Source organism: Talpa europaea (genome assembly GCF_964194135.1).
Source record: "Talpa europaea genome assembly, chromosome: 7".
NCBI lineage: Eukaryota > Metazoa > Chordata > Mammalia > Eulipotyphla > Talpidae > Talpa > Talpa europaea.
In genome coordinates, this window is record NC_140074.1 from 51,884,489 (window position 1) to 51,904,178 (window position 19,690).

Consider the following 19,690-nt stretch of genomic DNA (forward strand, 5'->3'; position numbering starts at 1 on the left):
TGGTGTGTGTAAAAGGCAGTTCCCTGTAACCCAAACAGAAAACCCTGACCAACGCTTCAGTATCTGTTTCCTGAACTCAATCTCTACAAGAGTCTGAGTGACTGGAAACCTGCCAACTCTTTCCTTTTTCTCCTTACAAATCACTTCCAAGTCCCTTTCTGCTGAGGCAGTTGTAGAGTGGAAGGGCTTGAGAGGTACCTTGTACTTAGTTCCCAGGAGGTGTGAGAGCCTGTTTTCTCAGTGGGGTGGTGAATAAGGATGGAGAGGGGCCCAGCACCCCTGCAATACTACTGCTTCCATCCCGAAAATCTCACCTCTTGGCATGGCTGAGCCCCTATCAGCGCCAAGCCTGATTGCAGGGTGTGTGGTCACTGCTCCTGGAGTCTTTGGACAGTGTGCCCCCCATTAGCCCATTGTGAGGTGCCCCCATCCTTATAGGATGGTGCAGAAGATGCTACGGTTGCTGTGGTAACCCCCTTCCACAAGGGCAGTGATCCTGGTGGCCATGGCTGTCACCTTCTGTCCACTGTGGGCTGCAGAGGGGCCTCGGAGAGAGTTTTCAAGGTGAGGCCGTGCTGGTGGATTCACCAGGCGCCATGTATCAGACCTGGAGATAGAAAAAGAGTTGATGAACACCTAGGGTCCACAGCACTTGCTGAATGCCCTGCACTATGTTACCTTTGACTCAAGACCACAGGATCCAGGTGTTTATTAATCTTAGTGTCACCTCTGTCTCTTAAGTTAGTGAAAGCCCAAGGAGGTGGGATGTGGGAAACCAAGAGGCAATAGTTGCATTTTCTAGTTCCAGCGCTGCCTTCAATTCTACATGTATCTTGGACAAGTTCCCTCTGTGGGCCTCAATTTCCTCATCTTTAAATTAAGATGTGGATAAGGTAAGTGGTTTTATTTTTTCCTTTTATTTTCCAGGCAGCATGACCAGGAATGTTTATAGAAGCTTTATTTATAATCACCCAAAACTAGAAACGACCTAGGGGCTTCCCTGGTGGCACAGGCAGTTGAGTGCAGCACTGTGAAGCTGTCCGCAGCCTCTGCAGTGCCGGTTCGATCCCCACCGGCCGCGGAGCAACCCACATGGCACAGCAGACCTCTCCTGTCTTGCCCGCTCAGCAGTGTGTTTCGTCAGTCTGCCTGTTCTGCTCCCCACTCTGTCTCTGGTGAATCCTCTCACCCTCCTGCGCATCTGGCCTATATCCCGGTTCTTGTATAAATAAAAAATAAATCTTTAAAAAAACCCCAAAAAACTAGAAACTACCTAAATGCCCTTCAGCTCATGCATTGATTGATAAATTGTGGTACCTTCATATATGAATGACAGATGAATGCCATGGGTGAAACTCGGGTGCATCAGGCTAAGGCATAGAAGCCAAACTCAAGACTACATTGTGTAAGAGTTCTATAGGACAGGCTAGAATGTGCAAACCTACAGGGGACTGAATTGGTGGGTTTCTAGTTCCTCTAGCTCTTAATGGAGATGATAAAGGATCAGGGTCAGAGAAGCTTTGGTCATGGCTTTCTGTTTGAATTGAAAGGAATCCTCTCCCACACATACATGATCCTAAATTGCTTAGGTCAGCAACAATGTTTCATATGTATGTGGGGGAGATGGAGAAGGGGGTGTGGTGGTAGCCTAAAGTCAGATTAGGTAAGAGGCTGTGGCTACAGGACAGGAGAAACACCAACACTGATAATTATTTTTATAACCAAGTTTAGCAAAGCACCAGCCAATCAGAACAGAGTTAATCCATAAAAGACTGGAACAGCTGTTCTGGTAATTCAGTAGGAGTTGGGGGAGAGGGGGTGATCTGATACTGGGACCTGAACTAGGGTGGCGGCAGCTGGGGAGAGGAGGTACCAGATACGAGGACGTTTTAGAAGCAGAATCCAGAGGACCTGGTAAAGGGCTAGGAAGGGGGAGGAAGGGGGAGGAGCCAAAGGTTTTGCTGCCAGAACAGAATGGATAGAGATGTTATTAAAATGGGGAACAGGGAAAAGGATTTGGGGAAGATGTGTGCAAGGCAGTTATTGTAGTCTGAGGCAGATGTAAGGTTCTAAACGTGATTGACAACAGTGGTGGCAGCAATGAACATTTTGTGATACCTCGGATATCCTGCTACGTGCATGATCTTATTTTATCTTAAATTGGTGCTCCAATTTAAGAGTGACTGGATTTTACTAAGGCTCAGAGATGTTGAGTCACTTGCCCAAGGTCACATAGTAACTGGCAGAGCTGATCTTTGAAGCCTCGTATTCCTGATTCAAAGCCCCTTCCCTCCCATGCAGTCAGGCGCAGGTCCTCAGCCCAGGCCTTTATCTGATCAGAGTCCAGGACTGCAGGGAACAAATATAGCTGCAATCACTGGGTCTGTGACTCACTGTGGTTCTAGAAGGTAGGTTTAAGCACTAAAAACACTTACTTTTTCTTGAAGACCAAGAACTTGTTGTTTTGCATGATGCATTCTCGGTTGTTTGAGATCTGCTGAAAGATGGTCTTATTGGTCTTCCCCTGGAAGATGATGTTCTCCTGCACCAGGGCCTTGGCACGGCCCCGCACTGCAATGCCATAGGCCCGGAATGAATGGATCCGGTTCTTTATTACCTAGGAGAGGTGGTCAGAGATGGTCACACCACAGAGATTCCCAGCCTTGGGGAGGGGGGCAAGTGAACCACTATTTATAAAACTGGAGGGTAAGAGATGTTAGGTCAGCAGTGAGCCATGGGAGCCCAGAGAAAGGATACTGAGGTCAGCTGGGGGTGGGGGGGGGTGCTTGGGAGGGCTAGCAGGGGTGATGGGTAAACAGCAGTTTATCAGGTGCAGAGGGAGAGAGTTGTTCCAGGAAGAAGGAACTGTGTGCAAAGCCCTGGCAATGAGGGGAGCTGGTGTCAGAAGCCAGGGCCACTGGCAATGCAACAGAGGTGACAGCATGCTCCCACCTCCCCTCTCTGCTCCCACAGTGCTCAGATGCAAGACAAGGAATTCTTTACTCCTTGCCTAAGTTACCAACTTATGAAGCCACAGAGCCAAACTGAGGCTCAGGGATCACAGTATGACAAGGGTAGGGGCGGGTCTATTGAGTTCAACACTGAACCCTACCGAGCACCCAGCACAGTGCTTTGCATAAAAATGGAGCTCAGAGCTCAGTGCCCTAATGGGGAGACAAGCAAAGGAACAAGTAGTGGGACGTGCTGTGTGAGACAGGGGTGGACATGGCCTCAAACTGTCTGGGGTGGCAGGTGGTCAGAAGGGGTTTCCAGAAATGACAGTCAAACTATTGGACTGAAGTACTGGGGTTGGAAAAATCGTGTCATATTTTTACATAATGTCATGACTTTTCCAACAACCCAATAGAAAACAGGGAAGAAGGGGTTTTCTGGTTATACAGGAAGTAGACTGTGCAAAGGCCCCAAAGCGAGACTTCACTCCTTAAGCACTTACTGCATACCAGTTCCTGTGTGGGATTATTCTGTTAGGGGAAAAGAGATGAAACAGCCCTGACCTTGACCTGGAGACCCCAGAGATTCCTCAGGTGGCAACTCCTGTATCTTTCAGGACCGAGTGTACACGTCCCCTCCCTTGTGAAGCCCCACCTGCATCTCCCAGGTTGTGTTTTGGCAGAAGGAATGATATCCCTTGCAGCGCTGAGTGCTTAAAGCCCTGCTTCTCAGCACAGAGAGAATGAGGGCTCTCCTGGGGCCGTGCCTGTGCTGGAACCACCCATCACACGTGCGCACATATACACACCTTAGTGTCAGACCTGGGCAGCAGCTGCAGCCCACTGCCCCGGTTGCCAATGATGTCGTTTTCAATGACAACTGTGCTGTCACCTTTGGTGATGACACCGTGGCCTCTGTTGTCATAGATACCGTTGCCCCGGAGCTCCACCTTGCACTGGGCCTCCACTTTGACCCCACTCTGGCGGTTGCAGGAGATGCTGTTGTTGGCCACACGGGTGAGCTGGCTGCTCTGGGCCACAGTGATGCCTCTGTCTCCATTAGCATGGATCACATTGGTGATGACGTGCAGCGCCTCATTGCTCTGGACATAGAGTCCTGAGGCTACAGGTGGGAGCAGAGAGAGCACAAAGTGGTCAAGTGGTCAGGAAAGCCTTCCTGGAACTGTGCACCCCAGGAAAGAAGTGTGGAGGAAACCTGAGCTGGGAGGGGATAGACCCCACTTTTCAGACAAGCAGGCTGGGGCTGCCGGTCACCACCTTCTCTGCCCTCTGCCACTCCCAGAGAAATGAGCTTATTACCAGGGCCCAGAAGCTTATTTACCAGTCCTTCCTCCATCAGCCCCCCTTACTGATTCTGGCAACCAGACAAGTTTGGGAGCTCTGGAGTTAGATGAACTCCACAATAATTTTTTTCAATTTAAGAAACATCAAAGGCCTTTTACTTTTACCAAGATAACGTGAATTTAAAACATAATCTAATAAAAAATCATTGCCAATTAAACTATTGTGCCATTAATTACAAGACGCTTCTCATTAGAAATGTTAAAATGTGAAAAATATGTCTCACAAATTGCTTAGCAATATGTATGCCACATGTAGGATTTGGTACAGGGGGCACTGACAGGAGTGGGATTCAGTCCCTTTCCTCAAGTTTACAGCCAATCAGAGTTGATAAAATGCCCAAAAACCAGTATATTCTCAGACCCTGTAACCAACGAGGATAAGGGGAGGGTACAGTCAAGAGGAGGAGGATGGAGTGTGCAAAGGGACCCTGCGAAGGTCAATTGGTTTGGGATGTGTAGAGGGGAGAGCAGGAATTTCAGGCAGGAGAACTTGAGCTAAGTAGGGAGGTACAAGCAAGCAAGCAAGGATTCACGTTCAGGGAACTTAAAGGCCAGGGTGCTGGGGTATTAGGTCGGTGGCTGTGAAGGGCCCACAAGGCAGTGAGAGAGAGCACAGAGGCCCCTGCGCAGGGTCTGGGGGGAGGGTAGGGGTGGGGCCCTCACCTCCATTGTGGTTAATACTGTTAGACTCCACCAGGGCGATGGTGACTGGCCGGCGCAGCGGGTCATCATCCTTCTCCAGCTCTGTCTCCCAAAGGATAGCATCCCCGTCCTCGCTGAAGTTCTCCTGGGCCCCATGGCCTCCAGGGAACTCACTGGAGCCGTCCTTCTGGCTAAACACTGCCACTCCATACAGGCCATTGTAACTGACGTGATTGCTGGTGACATGGGGCAGGCTGGATGACATCATCCACACACCACAGCCCTTATTAGCTGGACAATGAAAGGATCTGGTCACTGACACTGAGGCAGCACCCAGTGTCTCCCCAAGTGGGGAAATGAAAAAGATACTGGTCTAGAAGATTGTCCCTGATTTGCTATTGGCTTTGGACAACTTACTCGATGGCTCTGGCTGTAGGCTTCTCCTCACACAAGAGGATAGTAACAGTTAGCTCAGTCATGCCTGGCATCATTCCACAGCGTGAAAGTGCTCTGGGATTGTCAAGGCCACACTTTCAGACCATAAGCGTGAGGGACCCCTCATGACAGTCCAGAGGGACCAGATCTCTCCTGGCACAGAGGTCGAGGTGGCCTCAGTCTGAAGCCCAGACCTGCCATGTTCTAACTGTGTGATGTTGAGCAGGGGGGGAACCTGTCTGTGCTGTGCTTTCCTAGTCTTTAAAATAGGGTTAATAACTGTATCAACCTCAGAAAGCAGTCATGCAATAATGCATATATAGGACCTAGCAGACATCAGGCCTGAATACATATGTCATCCTTATTATCTCATGATTAGAGGTACAGTTCAGAAAGATTACTGTTTGGCCCATAGTCCCAAAGTGACTGAGTTTTCTTTCTTTGATTATCCTATTTTCCCCATTATATTTTCAGTTCTCTGGATCAAAAGAAAGGATGAGAGGAGTTAGATGTTCATGTCAGAGCTTAATTCCAACTTCTGCCTTTTGTTATTTCAGGTGGGGATAAAGCTCTCTGTGTTGCTGAGCTCATGGGGTTGGATCCATTCTGTTCTTCAGATGCGGTCTTTGAGGCCCAGGGAAAGGCAGTGACTTTCTCAGCACCCACAAGCAGGAGATAGAACCTGGGCTCCCTGCCTCCCCTGCTGCTCTTGATCCCAAGCCCCTTTCCCCAGGATGTGTCCTCACCATAGATGGTGTTTCCTTCTATCAGCCCTTTGCCTTCATCCCCCACGACCACACCATCTGAATAGCCAAAGCAGATGAGGTTGCTCCTGAGGACGGGGATGCCTCCGCGGCGGATGTCCACGCCTCCCCACTGATTCTCACGGATGACGTTCTCTGTGGAGGCAGAAAAGAGGGTAGATATCCAAGGGCCACCTCTGTGCTGGCAACAAAGATTTGGACAGGTGAGAAAGGACACTTTGGACGGGATGCCTAGGCCCGACCCTGTCAGCAGTCAGTTACCCCAAATCTAGTGTGGCCGTTGACATTTTGAGGACTTGTCTTCTGTCCTTTCCCCCAGGACAAGGCTTGTGTCTGTCTCATGCACTCCTATAAACCATTACCCATTGTACCCCATGGCCTTGAGCACTGATGACCAAGAATAAACTGGCCTTAGAGTGCCTGGACCATGGCCAGGCAGGGGATGTCCACCCTTGGGGCTGATTCTGGGACGGTTCAGAGGTGGACTCCTGCCAGCCCCACACAAGCCTGCAAGGCTCCAGCCTGTCCGCTCAGCCTCAGCTCTGGGCCCTGACTGCACATTCCCTCTCCATTCCCGCACCTCTCCAGGAGTGGGCTGAAGGGCCACAAGTCAGAGGGGTGGTCTTGGGACATTGCTGCCTGGCGCCAGGGAGGGAAGAAAGCAAAGGCTTGAGATACCCTGTGAGTCACCAGTCCTGTCCTGTCTGAGACCCCATCTCATATCCCTCGTCCTCACTCACCACACTCCAGTCACACAAGCAATGGAGGTCCCTGCTCCCCAAGCATGCAGGGTCTCTTCCCACAGGCAGTCTGGTGTGGAATTTGGTCTCTTCCAGGCTCCTTCCCATCATCAGGTCCTCACATGTCACCTTCTCAGGAAAGCCCGCCCTGACCACACAATCACTTGCAGTGAATATCGCCATCTGACACTCTGGTGAATGAAACTCTATGACCCTCAGGTGTAACTTCTCTTCTTTAGTTCTTTGCTTTTCCTCCTAAAATGTCAGTTCCCAGGAGAAGGGCTGGTATCTCTTTTGTTCACTGCTGTGTCCCTGGTTCCTGTATACAGCCTGTGCTCAATAAATGTCTGATGAATAAAGAAGGCTGCACTCAGTCAGGGGGAGCCTGATAGTCACTAAATCGCTTTTATGTCTTAGATATGGCTGTACTCTGTGCTGAGGCTAAATCGATGTACCAGACACACTTGATCCTTGCCTCATAGAATTTACCACTCGACAGCAAAGGAGACTGACATTAAACAGATCACTAAGAAATGAAGTAAAATGTCCCACAGAGCAGGCCTTCTAGACAAAGTGAGTGTTTATGTGTGTAATGGTGGTGGTGGGGGGATTCAGGGCATGCTTCCCTGAGGAAGTGACACTTAAGTGAGATCCTAAGGATGAGAAGTTGGCAGGGCAGAGGGGAAGGAGGGTGGCTTTCCAGAACAGGCAGACACATGTAAAAAGTCAGGATGGAGGATTCAGTCACTTTGTGTGGCATGTTTTTGACAGTGTTATATGAGCCACCCAGTGTGACCCTGTAAGCACCAGTCTGGCAACGAGCAGACAGTCACACCCTCCCAGGCCTGTGTGTGATAAGTATGGCCAGTATATGAAGCAGCTTCCCGAGCCCTAGCCCACTATTCAGAGAAGGAGGCCAGTCTGTGCAGGGAAAGGGCTGGGCAGGGGTGAAGCCAAGATGCTGACTTGGCTGCTGGACTGGTCACAGCTCCAGGCAGTTCCCACCCCTACCTGTAATGAGGCCTTTGCCATTCTCATTCACTGCTATGCCGGCCGCGCGGCCCTTGAAAATGTGGTTCCCGCTAAAATGGAAGGAGAACAAGACAAAGAGGTGAGACCAGATCAGTCATGCTTCAGACAATGCCCATCCAAGGTGAATGCCTTCTGTGGGCTTCCCCAGCTGGTTCAAGTCCACAAGGGCATAAAGCACGTCCTGAAGTCCTGAAGTGCTGGCAGTAAGAAATCTTTAATTTTTATTCAGACACTTTGACCAAAAACTCAACCCACAACTATGTCAGGTAAGCCTAACAATTTCCAAGTCTCTGTGGACTCTCTTGACCGTCATCCACATATAAACACCCTTATTAAAGGGTGCTATCACGTGCACAGGTTGCAGGTAAAGTCTTGGCGGTGTCAAGAAGTCCAAAGAGAATGCTACATTTGCATGGGAGCGATCTATGTCCAAACCTGGATGAGACTTTCTGTAGTGAGCCTACCATCTTCTGTTTGTATTTTACAGCTACTCTACCTTATTTTCTGTTAATCATCTGTGTATTTGAATGATGTGAAATAATGACATGCCTTAGAAAGCCAGATTTCAAAAAGGGAGTTTCAAAAACATCAGACAACACGAATGTGAAAGCTCATGGCATGGGGGAGCCACGATGGAAGAGAAAGGGCACTATAAAGACACATGGCCCTCACTGCCACGCAAAGTCCTGGTGAATGAAACTCAAAACCAGATGCGCGAGTGGTGGTTAACTGTAAAAACAAAGCCAGTTCTGGACCTTAGCAGAAATGGATTATCCTGGAGAATATACATCTGTGGTTTGTTATTTTGATTAACAGGAATGCTGCACTTCCCTTGCCTACTGGAAGGACCCTTCTCCTTTCTCAGGAGGTGGTGGTCTTACTTCCCATCATGTCACTGAGAGATATGGGCTGAAGTGTCATCTGGCCCTTCAGAGTCTCCCATAGGGCCTGACACCCCATAGAATGTCACTGAACAGGAGTTGGTTGACTATGTTTCCCTGTTTTCTGATGCAGGGCCCAAAAGGTTTACTTCCTTGGGGGAAAACAGTATCTACGTTGATTCTGGGGAAGCCAAATATCAATTCATTTACACTATGCATTTTGGAGTTGAAAAAGTGGAATTATTTGCTTAAAAATCCCCATATTTCACCTCAGATCTAAATTGGCTTTGATCTGGTAAAGTTCTGTCAACTGACGATGGTTACTACAGGTTTCTAAAATTCACAGATGTGGTCCCTGGGCTGGGGGCTGATAGCTATGACATAGCAACAAAGGCAGACTGGTGTATTTTAATACAAATCTAACTTACAAAGGGTCTGTGGCCACTTGGATAAAGATATGTGTGTATACACAGGGTGAGTAGAATAAAGATAAGAGGTATCAGAGGCCTTCCCTGTGGTGCAGAGGGTTGAGCACAGCTCATGAAGCTGACCCAGCCTCTGGAGCGCGGGTTCGATTCCTGGTCAACCAGGGAGAAACCTACATGGCGCAGCAGACCTTTCCTGTCTTGCCTGCTGCTCCCCTCAGTAGTGCTTTCGGTCATCTGCCTGTTCTGTTCCCCACTCTGGTGAATTTTCTCACCCTCCCGCACCTCTCACCTGTACCCCAGTTCTTGTATAAATAAATCTTTTTTTTTAAAAAAAAGTTATCAGAAAGCATTTAAAAAAAAGGGGACCAATCTTTGTAGCAGAATCAAGGAGGGGATATTTACTGCAGATGAGCACAGCTGGAGGCCTGTGTTTCTCTGCAGCCAAGGCAAAAAAGAGATGGAATAGGTTATATAACTCTCACTGGCAAGAAAAAAAAAATGCTGTGGTTTGCCTTATTCAGGTCACTTCAGAGATTTTGAAATTCACTCTGTATCCTCCCCCAGATCCCTACATCCTACCACAAAGAAACATAAAGGGTAAAAGCACAACCTGCTCTCTCAAAGTGATTGTTTTAAGAACCAAAGACACTGATTTGATTTTAAAGTCTCAACTTCTAGCTTGGTCTATAGCTGCTATAACAAATTACCAGAAATTTTGTAGCTCAAAATAACACAAATTTATTATTTTCCAGTTTAGGAGGTCAGGAGTCCCAAATGGGTCTTATCAGGCTAACTAAAAGTCTAACTGACCTGGATCTGGAGCTCTAAAGGGGAGTCTGTTTATCTTTTCCAGATTTTAGTGGCTGCCCATTTTTCTTGGCCTGTGGCGTCACCATGCTGACCCCGGCTTCTGTTGTCATGGTTCCTTTTCTCTGCCTCTGTCTCCCGCCTCCCGCTTACAATGACCCTTGTGATTACATTGAGAAACCTGGACAATCCAGAACCATATCCCCAATGCAAGGTCCTTAATCACAATTGCAAAGTCCCTTTTGTCACATAAAATAACAGGTTCTAAGGATTAGGACATGGACACCTGCGGAGGGCTATTTTACCTGCCACACATGCATCTAGCCCCCCCCCACTTTCTCCAGCTCCACCTTCCTGTGGAGGCTGAACTTTGGCTCAATTCGCCTGAGCGTCTCGTGCACAGACACACCATGTTGATTAGCATTTTCCCAGACATATCTTAGATTTCACTGTCTCAAGGCCCAGAATGCCTCTTACCAGGCCATGAAATCCTATTTACCCTTCAAGCAGAACTCAGTTGTTCTTCCCTAACACACTCAGCTGAAAGCTTGGCTGGGATCCTCTGGCATTCTGTATGAAGACCTTATAAAGTGCTCGTTTTGGTGAGTCTTCCCTGTGGTTATTGGATTCTACTTCAAGGAGTAGAAACTGCTTTTATATACTTTTCTTAAAATCACTGTCCCATATTTACATACACTTAAATGTGTGTTAAGTGAGTAACATGCAGACATACAAACACTCTTATCTTAAAGGCAATAATGCAAAGGATGGAAAAGAGCTTTAACAGTGAAAAGTTGATTCCGAACAGTATAGTAATGGGTTCAAAAAATTAGGGACTATCAAAACACATGCTCTGAAATGTTCCAAAGTCATAAATACAAAGGTCATACAACAAGATGGGAAAGGACTTGTGGAATAATGCTGGGGAAAGCCTCAGAATATATTTGCTGCAGGTAAATGCCAGTTATTTTCCTGAAGCACAGACATCATTGTGTGAATCTGGATTTCCGTGGTACAGGATATAAATGCCAGCCTCCTTATTTGAAAAGATTTGATTGTTCTGGATGATGCCTTTCCCATTGCCAAGGACAAATTTTCAATAATTTCCCCTATCATCTAAAGAGAATCCACCTTCCTCAGCTTGGTCTACAGAAGGCCTTCGTCAGCCAGGCCAAGACTTGCTTTCCATCACCCAACACACTGCATGGCAGAGATGGACTGCCAGGGGGGTGTAAAGTGTCACCCTGCAGTGACCACAGGACCCAAGATTTTCAGGGACCATCCCAATTTAAAATATTCTATACCCCTACTGCACCTTTGTCATACTCTTTCTCAAGACACAAGGACTGTTTGCTGACTAAGCCCTGAATCTGCTGTGCTTGGCTTCCTTTCTTTATGTTTCCTATACTGGGAAGGCCCAATCCCCATCTCAATGAGAGTCCAAGTTCCACCCAGATCCCAACACCAGTGCCACCCCTTAAATGAGGATGTTCCTGCGTCCCCTAGCCAGAAACTTCCCTCCCTCTCTTGCTCCACGTCCATGGCATCCCTCACAGTCTGCCCCACCTGAGCAGGAATGGCAAGTACACACTTCCATCCTGCCACTGTCTCTCCCACCCGTGGCCCACAGACTGGTTATGTCCTGCTTGCAGGCTGAGGCCACCTGCAGCCTCCCAACTGTAACACGGTATCCCAGGCAGCCACTATCAATGGGCTGGAGTTGTCAGGTGAGTTGAAACTTCTATGTCTTCTCTCTGTTAGGTTACTTTGGGGGCACATATGCCCTCCAGGCTAGAGTAAGTGCCCAGGAAGCAGAGACCCTTTGTTACCTTCATACTCACTATTAGAAGGGCTTGGGCCTGTTTGCTGAATAGAATGGCTACCTGCAGTTAACCAGAAAGGCACGCAGAAGCACAAAGCAGTGTCACTGTTATGGGATAATGCCTGCATCTCTATAGTTGTTTCCAAACAACAAGAAACAAGAAATATTTTGAAACAGGAAAAAAACAAACAAACAAACAAACAAAAACAGGGAGTAGGGAAACAGAAAGGTGAGAGGGACCGGAACAAGCAGGATGGCTGGACACAGCAACACATACCTCACAACTGGATTTCCGTGGTACAGGATATAAATGCCAGCCTCCTTATTTGAAAAGATTTGATTGTTCCGGATGATGCCTTTCCCATTGCCAAGGACAACAATGCCAGAGCGAAGGCCATGGTGGATCTGGTTACACTGCAGGTGAACAAGAGACACCACAGAACAGGTCAGATATTCCTGCAAGAAGTCAGGGTGAGAAGTGGAGAAAACAATGTCCCTGGAAGGCCCCTAGTACATGACAGAGTGGACTGTGGGGCTATCCTGGCCTTCCTGCACAGGGGTATACCCCAAAACCCACCAGGGAGGATCTAAAGATAGGTGTCTTCCCTGCCCCACCACTGGGATGTGGTTGACACTTCATCTATAAACCTTGCTACTGAAGGTTTTTGAGCACAGCACCGCCCACCCCCATCCCCACCCAAAGCCTCCAAACACACAATTATCTGGCCAGGCCACTGTCCAGGGCTCAGTGAGCCCTCCTCCCAGCACCCTGTTGGCTAAGCATAGTCCTAAGAGAAGGGCTTTGTCCTAAGAGATTTGGCTTCTTGTCCTCTCTCTCCTCATAAGAGATTTGGCTTCTTGCCCTCTCTCCTCATTCAGGGGAGGATATGTGGAGAAATTGTGTCACGTGAGCATGAGGCCATAGAGATGGACTGTAAGGACCATACAAATAAGATTGCCTGATACCTTGTTATACAAATGGAGAAACAGATCCAAGGTCACATAGCATGTGTGCGACAGAGCCAGATTTCAAACCTAGTTTTTCTGTTGCCCACTCAGTTGTTTATGCATAGTGACAAAAATTTTAAATTATAATAAAACCGTTTCACTCTAATTGTTCATTATCCCATACATATACCCATACATATACCAGGAAGCTCACTGTCTCTCATCCAAAATGATTTCACAGAAACAAAGTTCTAGTTTGCTTGAAAGCATTTGATGCTGCAAGTACTCCTATTCTTATTCATTTTTGCATATTTTCTCAGCTTTGGCAGATTCACCAGGGCAACCACATCCTCAAATAAGTCCCTCACAGGGTTGGAAAGTGCAGAGAAAGAGAGATGTGGGCATGGCATGCCCATCCCCACACCTGGATAAAGCCAGGCCTGAAATGAAACACCCCAGCACCACTTCCACCTGCTAAACCGGCCTGTCCCCTCTGTCCCATAAGGGAAGCCAAACTCCACTTATCTCTTTGGCAACAACGGCAATCATTTTTTAAGCCAAGGCCAAGCATCAAACACCAGCTGCCTGGCAGAAACACAGAAAGGGGTTGGCAGAGGGCATTGGCTAGACATGTCTCTTTAAACAGAGGGAGGAATTTTCCTTTCTCTGCATTTGTAAGGGCAGTGTCGATATAAGGGGTTCAGAATGTTAACCGTGATTCCAATCCCAGTTCTGTCATTAGTGTGCCTTTGTACCTGCTTTGTGACTCAATGTCTTCACCTATAAAATGGGGATATTAATTCTACCTTAGAGGCTGTGTAAGGACTAAGTCATAATTAAACAAACATATACAAGTATTTAGAATATCCCTTGCATACAGTAGGCACTATGCATAACAGTGGGTATTTTTTCCAAGCTCACAAAGTCTCACATTTCCCAATTTCTGGGAAATCTGTTAATCAGGGAAGGTCAGAGCAGGTAAAGAGGCTGGTCTTGTTTGTCACTTGTCATTGGAGTTGCGTGGCTTTCATGCTGGTGTGAAATCAAACTGTGTCCTTACAGTATCCAAGAATTCTCAGAACTTAGTGTCGTAAATATCCTTTTCATAGAAAAGAGCTAATTTTGTGTTTTGTTTTGTCTCATTTTGGATCCACCTGTCTTTCAGGGCAGATATAGTATCTTTATTCAAAGTCAACCACAGTATATCTGGACTGAGTGAGGGCCCTGAGAAATCTCTCTGGTCCACTTTCTGACCCACAAGGAGACAGCAGTGCAGTGACTTATCCAAACCCACCCCTACCTAACACATGGGGAAAAGGGACCCGGAGCCACAGGGACAGAAAAGCGTCAGGAACGAAGCACTGCAAACAGGAAGCATTATCAATTCCAGACAGCACCATTTATTTAAATATCCTCAAAAAAGAATCAAGAGTCAGCCTGAAAAGGGCATGAAGACAGAGAGAAAGTACCAGGATGAGCGGGTTGGACTTTTTCCGGATGTCAACGCCAGCCTCCGCGTTGTGGTAAATGTTGTTGCCGGCGATCAGGCCTCCGCCCTCCAAGCGCAGAAAGATGCCTGAAGCTCTACAGCGGTGAATGTCGTTTCTGAGCATGACGATCTACACGGAGAGAGAAAGCGTTTGTTTTGTTCACATGGTTTTTAAAAACCACTTGGAGGACGCCGACTCTTTTCCTTACCATCTGGTCCATGCTGTTCAACCCACAGGCAAGAGGCGCTTCAGTGCCAGCACAGTCACTTCCCACCGTGCTCACCAGCTCAGCAGTCTCCCTGCCCTTCCCGCCTTTGCCCTCAGGCTCCTCACCAAGCTCACATCCGTTCGCTAATAAAACCTGGATGGAAGCTGGGTTCCCTGTGCTCCTAACGCACAGTTGGCGAACAAAGCAACTGGACAGGGGGATGGAAAGCAGCTCAGAGAAGATGGGATTTGCTGGTCTTCAAACTCTACACACACTGGGGTTACAAGATTTTCCCAGGGGTGCAAGGGCACAGCTACTTTCAATGGAATCAAGTTCCAGATCCACCACTTCCACAGGCACGGAATTCACCAGCCTGAGAAAGCACCAGAGGATTGGGGGTGGAGGGGCTCCCACTCTCCCTTTCACTTCGTAAGACAAAGGCCCATTCTTGCCTGTTTGGAATCTTTCTGGTGCACTATCCTGGGGTAGAAGCAGCAGTGGAGCTCCAAACTAAGAGACAATCAGAAGTACTGGTATAAGGAAGTCCCCTGTAAACAACGCACCAAAATCCAGCACACAGCTTATTAAGGGGATACATTGCCCTTTATATTTTCTTTTCATATTTCATAATTATATTAAAAATCTAGAATATCTTTCTAGAGATGGTTTTAATTGTAAGTCTTAATTACATCAGGATATATTGTATACTACTAGTAATACAGGATGAAATATGGCACTGGAAGTTCACAAACCCTGGATGAGAGTGGCAAGGGGAGAATGCTTGTTTGCATTTACAGAAGAAGAAGGTAAAGCTCACAGTGAATTAGTGGAGAGGTGAGACTCAAGCCTAGGAGCATGCCAAGCTACTTTCCTGTTAGCTGTCTGTGGGATTCGCAGACTGTCCTGCCAAGCAAGGCACTGACACATCCACGGAGGGACACAGCACTTTAGCAGCCAGGCCCAAGGTCTCAGTGGGGTTCTCCAGGCTCTGGGTGAGGGGGCTTCTGCTCACCAACCCAGCCTCATTTCTCAAACTCTTCCTCCACTTCACCCCACTGCTGAATTCAGCCACATAACCACATTCTAGCACAGGATGTTCCTGCTCTCTGGCTTACTCTGCACACCCCCTTCTTAGTACATGCATCCCATCTTCCTTGGCTACCTGCTACTCCTGTTTAGCATAGACAACTCCTTTCTGAGAAGCCTTCTCAATTACCCCACACAGATTTGGAATCAAAGGCAATAATCATGTCTCCCTGAACTCTCTCTCATTCCTTCCACTAGGACTTGGGTGACATGTCAAGAAGCAGTCGATGTAGTGAAAGGAGGGGGAAGATCTGGGTTCCAGTCCTCAGTCTGCCTCTAAATGGCGTGTGACCCTGAGTAACTGACCTTCCCTTTCTGGGCCTGTTTTCTCCTGGGAATAACAGTTTTTCCCCTATTCAAATCAGATGATGAACATGAGGCTAGTGTTACAAGCTTAAGAAAAAGATGATTCTTTAGGAAAATGCAAAACAGCCCCAGCAAGACCTTCATGCTTATAGCCATAGGAGCTCTCCTGCCAATCAAAATCTAGGTCCTGGTGACCCAGTGCAGCTCAGGGATCTGTAGAGTAAGGCTAGGCAGCACCTTGCTATTATGTATACACCGCACAGCGTAAGTCAGGTTCCGGAAGATGTTTCCTTCCATCTTGGCACGACCATAGGAACAGACGAAGACGCCTCCCTTCCCATCCCGGAAGAGGCACTTGCGGATGAGGCAGCCCTGCACGGAGCTGGCCAGTGCCATGGCCTCCTTGTCCTTCTGTAGCTCCTGCTGCAGTGAGTTCAGCACTAGACAGCTGGGCAGCTGAATGGATGCTCCTGGCAGTGGTGGACCCAGAAAGGAGCCCCCCAGTACAGGGCGTGGGCCCTGTACTTGGTAGGACAGTCTGTATGTGAGCTGGTCCTCATCTTCATCCTCCCCACTGGGACTCAGGCCTCCATCGCTGCTGTCTGGGGTCTGGGCTACCCTTTCCCCATCGCTGCCCACCTCTGCCTCCTGTGAGCCAGCCCTAGAGCGTGGCTTTGGGGAGCTGGAGGCTGGGCTGGTAGGGCTCTGACTGCCCTCAATGACAATGTCACAGGTCCTTGGACTCCAGGCCTGGTCTCTGCTCTCTAAGTCCAGGGACATTAAAGAGTCAGAGTCCTCTGTGGGGAGCAAACTGGGTGAGGACCTGATCAGCCCCAGTAGATATTTGTAAGCCCAGTTCTTGTCTGCAGATGGGTGGCCCTCAACAGTCACAGAGTTGTTTTCACTGCCCACAAATTCACAGTTTTCCAGGACACACAGGGGCACATTGTGCAGGAAGACATGGGTGTTTTTGAAGGTGCAGAACTTCACTTGGCAGGTGCCTGGGCCATGGACCTGAATGTGCCCATTCTCAAAGTTGCAGTTGTCAAACTGGACATGACCTGATGTTGTCTGGGAAGTGAAAATGAGAAAATCGATAAAACAGGGGTGAGATATGTTTTGCTGGTCAAAACTCTAACTGCTCTCAATGGAGGTTCGAGCATGGAGGGGCTCTTTGTCCTACTGTTCCCTTCCCCACCAGGCTGGTGTCAGCTGGCCCCACGAGAAGATGGGGAGCTGCTCCACTGGAAGGAGGTAGCTGGGAATTGCCTGCCCTTCCCTCCTACCAACCCCAAAGAAGAGAGACAAGAGTGGACATGGATAATGGCAGAAAAGTTTATACTGTGTGGCAGGATCCTTCCTAAAAACTTCAAATCTTATGAAATACTTAGTGAGAAAAAAGTTGGTTGGGGATGAAAATGGGGATGAGGGAAGAAGCTAAATGCTCAGAGGATGCTGGAAGAAATGGAATCAACACATGCTAATACAGGAGGTGAACGAGGAGAGGGTCACACTGGGATAGTCAGATGACTGGGAGAGCTGTGAGTTTTTACAAACATGGACTGTCATGTAAACCCAATTTGACCAAGACTTCTGGAGTCCCAGCTCAGGGTCTTAGTACATAAATAATGTACCAGCTCATGAGTAACTAATTCTGATAGATTCCTGACCCTCTCTGACAGTCACAGGATGGGGTTGAAGTGTTGGGTTTACAGGCTGCAGAGCTTCCCCTCTCTGGCTCTCTTAGGGCTTGCCACCATGAGCTCCTGAGATGTTCTCTGCTGCCTGTCACCCATGGTGTGCTCCTGAACCTGGCTTTCCCACCTAATTGCTCAACCTGTGGCTCCAGTTGGTCCAATTTGGAAGTACAAAATATACAGCAATTTTGGCCTCAAATCCAAGGCTCATTGTTCAATATACCTTTGCCAGGAAGGCCTCTATGGATCCCTGTGCCTATTTCTCAGCTGTACAGAACTTATGAGTATGTGCATCAGGACAACAGTAAATTCTCATTTCCAACAAAAAAGGAGTAATCAACCCACTGAGAAGAGATCAAAGTCCAGGATCAGGACTCAACAGTCCAAACATGTGATGCAGACCCTCACCTTAAACATGAAGGGTGAGAACCAGGCTGGCATGAAGACGAGGTTGCACAGGCGCGTGGTTGAGCAGTGCTGGTCAATGCTCGCTAACAGGGCCACTTCACCTAACTTCCCGTGGCCTACAATCTCCACGGGCACCTTCAGGATGATTTCACCTTGCTCTTCATATACACCTGGGAACAGCACAATTCGGTCATACAGGCTGGCCATGGCCAAGGCGCTGCCCAAGCTATCAAACTCATGTCCTGGTCCCACGCTCAGGGTGCGTCGTTCCCTCCTCCGGCGAAATAGAGAAAAGCAGACAGAGGACTCCAAGTCCAGAGCATTCTTGGTCCACGTCTTGGAGGCAAGGTAATGCTGCTTGAAGGCTTCCCTCCAAGACTCAGGCTCCACATCAGGTTGGTTGGGCCAGTTGGGGTGGCGGCACTCAGTGCAGCCCAGACACAGCTGCCGCCAACGGGTGCTGTCGAGACTGAGGATCAGCTCGTACCAGGCCCTGCACACCAGACTGCAGCGGCCCAGGTCGGGAAGGTGCAGGTAGGCCAAGATCATGCGCCAAAGCTCCAGGGGGAGCCCTCCAGCCTCCATAGTCACCTGGAAGACAGACACAAAACATGAGGTTTTTGTCTATCCTGCTTTATCACCTTGTTAAAATATTCCAAGTGAACAAAGTCCAGTTAATCAGAGGACTTGATCCCCCTCTATTGGAATCCATCTGTACAATTTTCCTACTGGGACCAGAAGGGAAGACTCCTTTCTCTTTGGTCAGATACTGTAAGGATAATACCCCAGAACTTCAGGCAGGCAGATCCCCCAAGTGGTGGAGAAATCTTGGTACCAGAAGCCAAGGAGGAAGAATAGACATGAAAGATGAAAACTGAAAAATAAATAAAGTGAGGACTTATGTGTGTGTCCTGGTGGTACTGAGTCCAATTCCCAAAGAGTCCCTGGAATTTACACCTTTTCTTTTAAGTCTGTGAGGTACCTCAATGCACCTCCAATTAATTCTTTTGTTTGAGCTGGTTTGATTTGGGTTTCTGTGACTTGTAACCCAAAGAGCATGGACTAATGCAGAGGGAACCCACCTTTGTCTGTGACGTTTCTAGAGCTCTGGACACACACACTCCCAGGGAAGGGACCTCCATATCTTTACACCGATAGGAACAAGAACAGAGACGATGAGTGTCTGTCTGCCCATCTCTCCTCATTCCAGATTAAGTAATTACCATGGTCGCCCATGTGGTACAGCCTCAGGAAAGCCTGCTATGGTTTTGGGTCCTGGCTCTGCCACTAGTTACCAACATAACCCTAAGTGTCCTAAACATCTACTGGGCTGGGTGCCCAGCCACCTGCACCCTTGTTTTCTCTGGAAATTATCTGTCCTCCCACCAACAATTTATGCCATCTGATTATACCCCACAGCATGTGTGCAAAACAACTCTAGCCCAGCCCCTGACTCCAACTGTTGGATGCCAGGTGGCTCCAACTTGGCCACTGAACCCCAGGGGAATATAATTTGCAGTGGCAGAATCTGGCTTCTTATCTGAATGGAGCAGAATGAATGCCCGATTTCCTAAATTGTAAACCATAAACCAGTTATAGTTGCTGGTAGCCATTCTCAGCAGGGTAGTGGTGGTGTTACAGAGGATGCTAGTCTATGTCAGAGAAGAATGAGTCAGAGACA

General features: G+C 48.2%; 1 protein-coding gene across 2 annotated transcripts; it reads right to left on the reverse strand.

Annotated features, from left to right (window-relative positions):
* Positions 1-432: 432 nt before the first annotated feature.
* Positions 433-18,594, reverse strand: FBXO10 (F-box protein 10; the record flags this gene model as incomplete). 2 transcript variants are annotated; one of them, XM_084237328.1, is made up of 10 exons in its annotated part: positions 433-607; positions 2,436-2,617; positions 3,761-4,074; positions 4,979-5,248; positions 6,139-6,291; positions 7,908-7,978; positions 12,144-12,280; positions 14,284-14,433; positions 16,142-16,975; positions 18,010-18,594. In XM_084237328.1, 10 exons carry the CDS (start codon positions 18,592-18,594, stop codon positions 433-435), a joined length of 2,871 nt encoding a protein of 956 aa, XP_084093454.1. The 2 variants fall into 2 exon arrangements, with proteins under 2 accessions (XP_084093454.1, XP_084093453.1); XM_084237327.1 differs by having other exon boundaries at positions 6,139-6,387.
* Between the last annotated feature and the right edge of the window lie 1,096 nt (positions 18,595-19,690).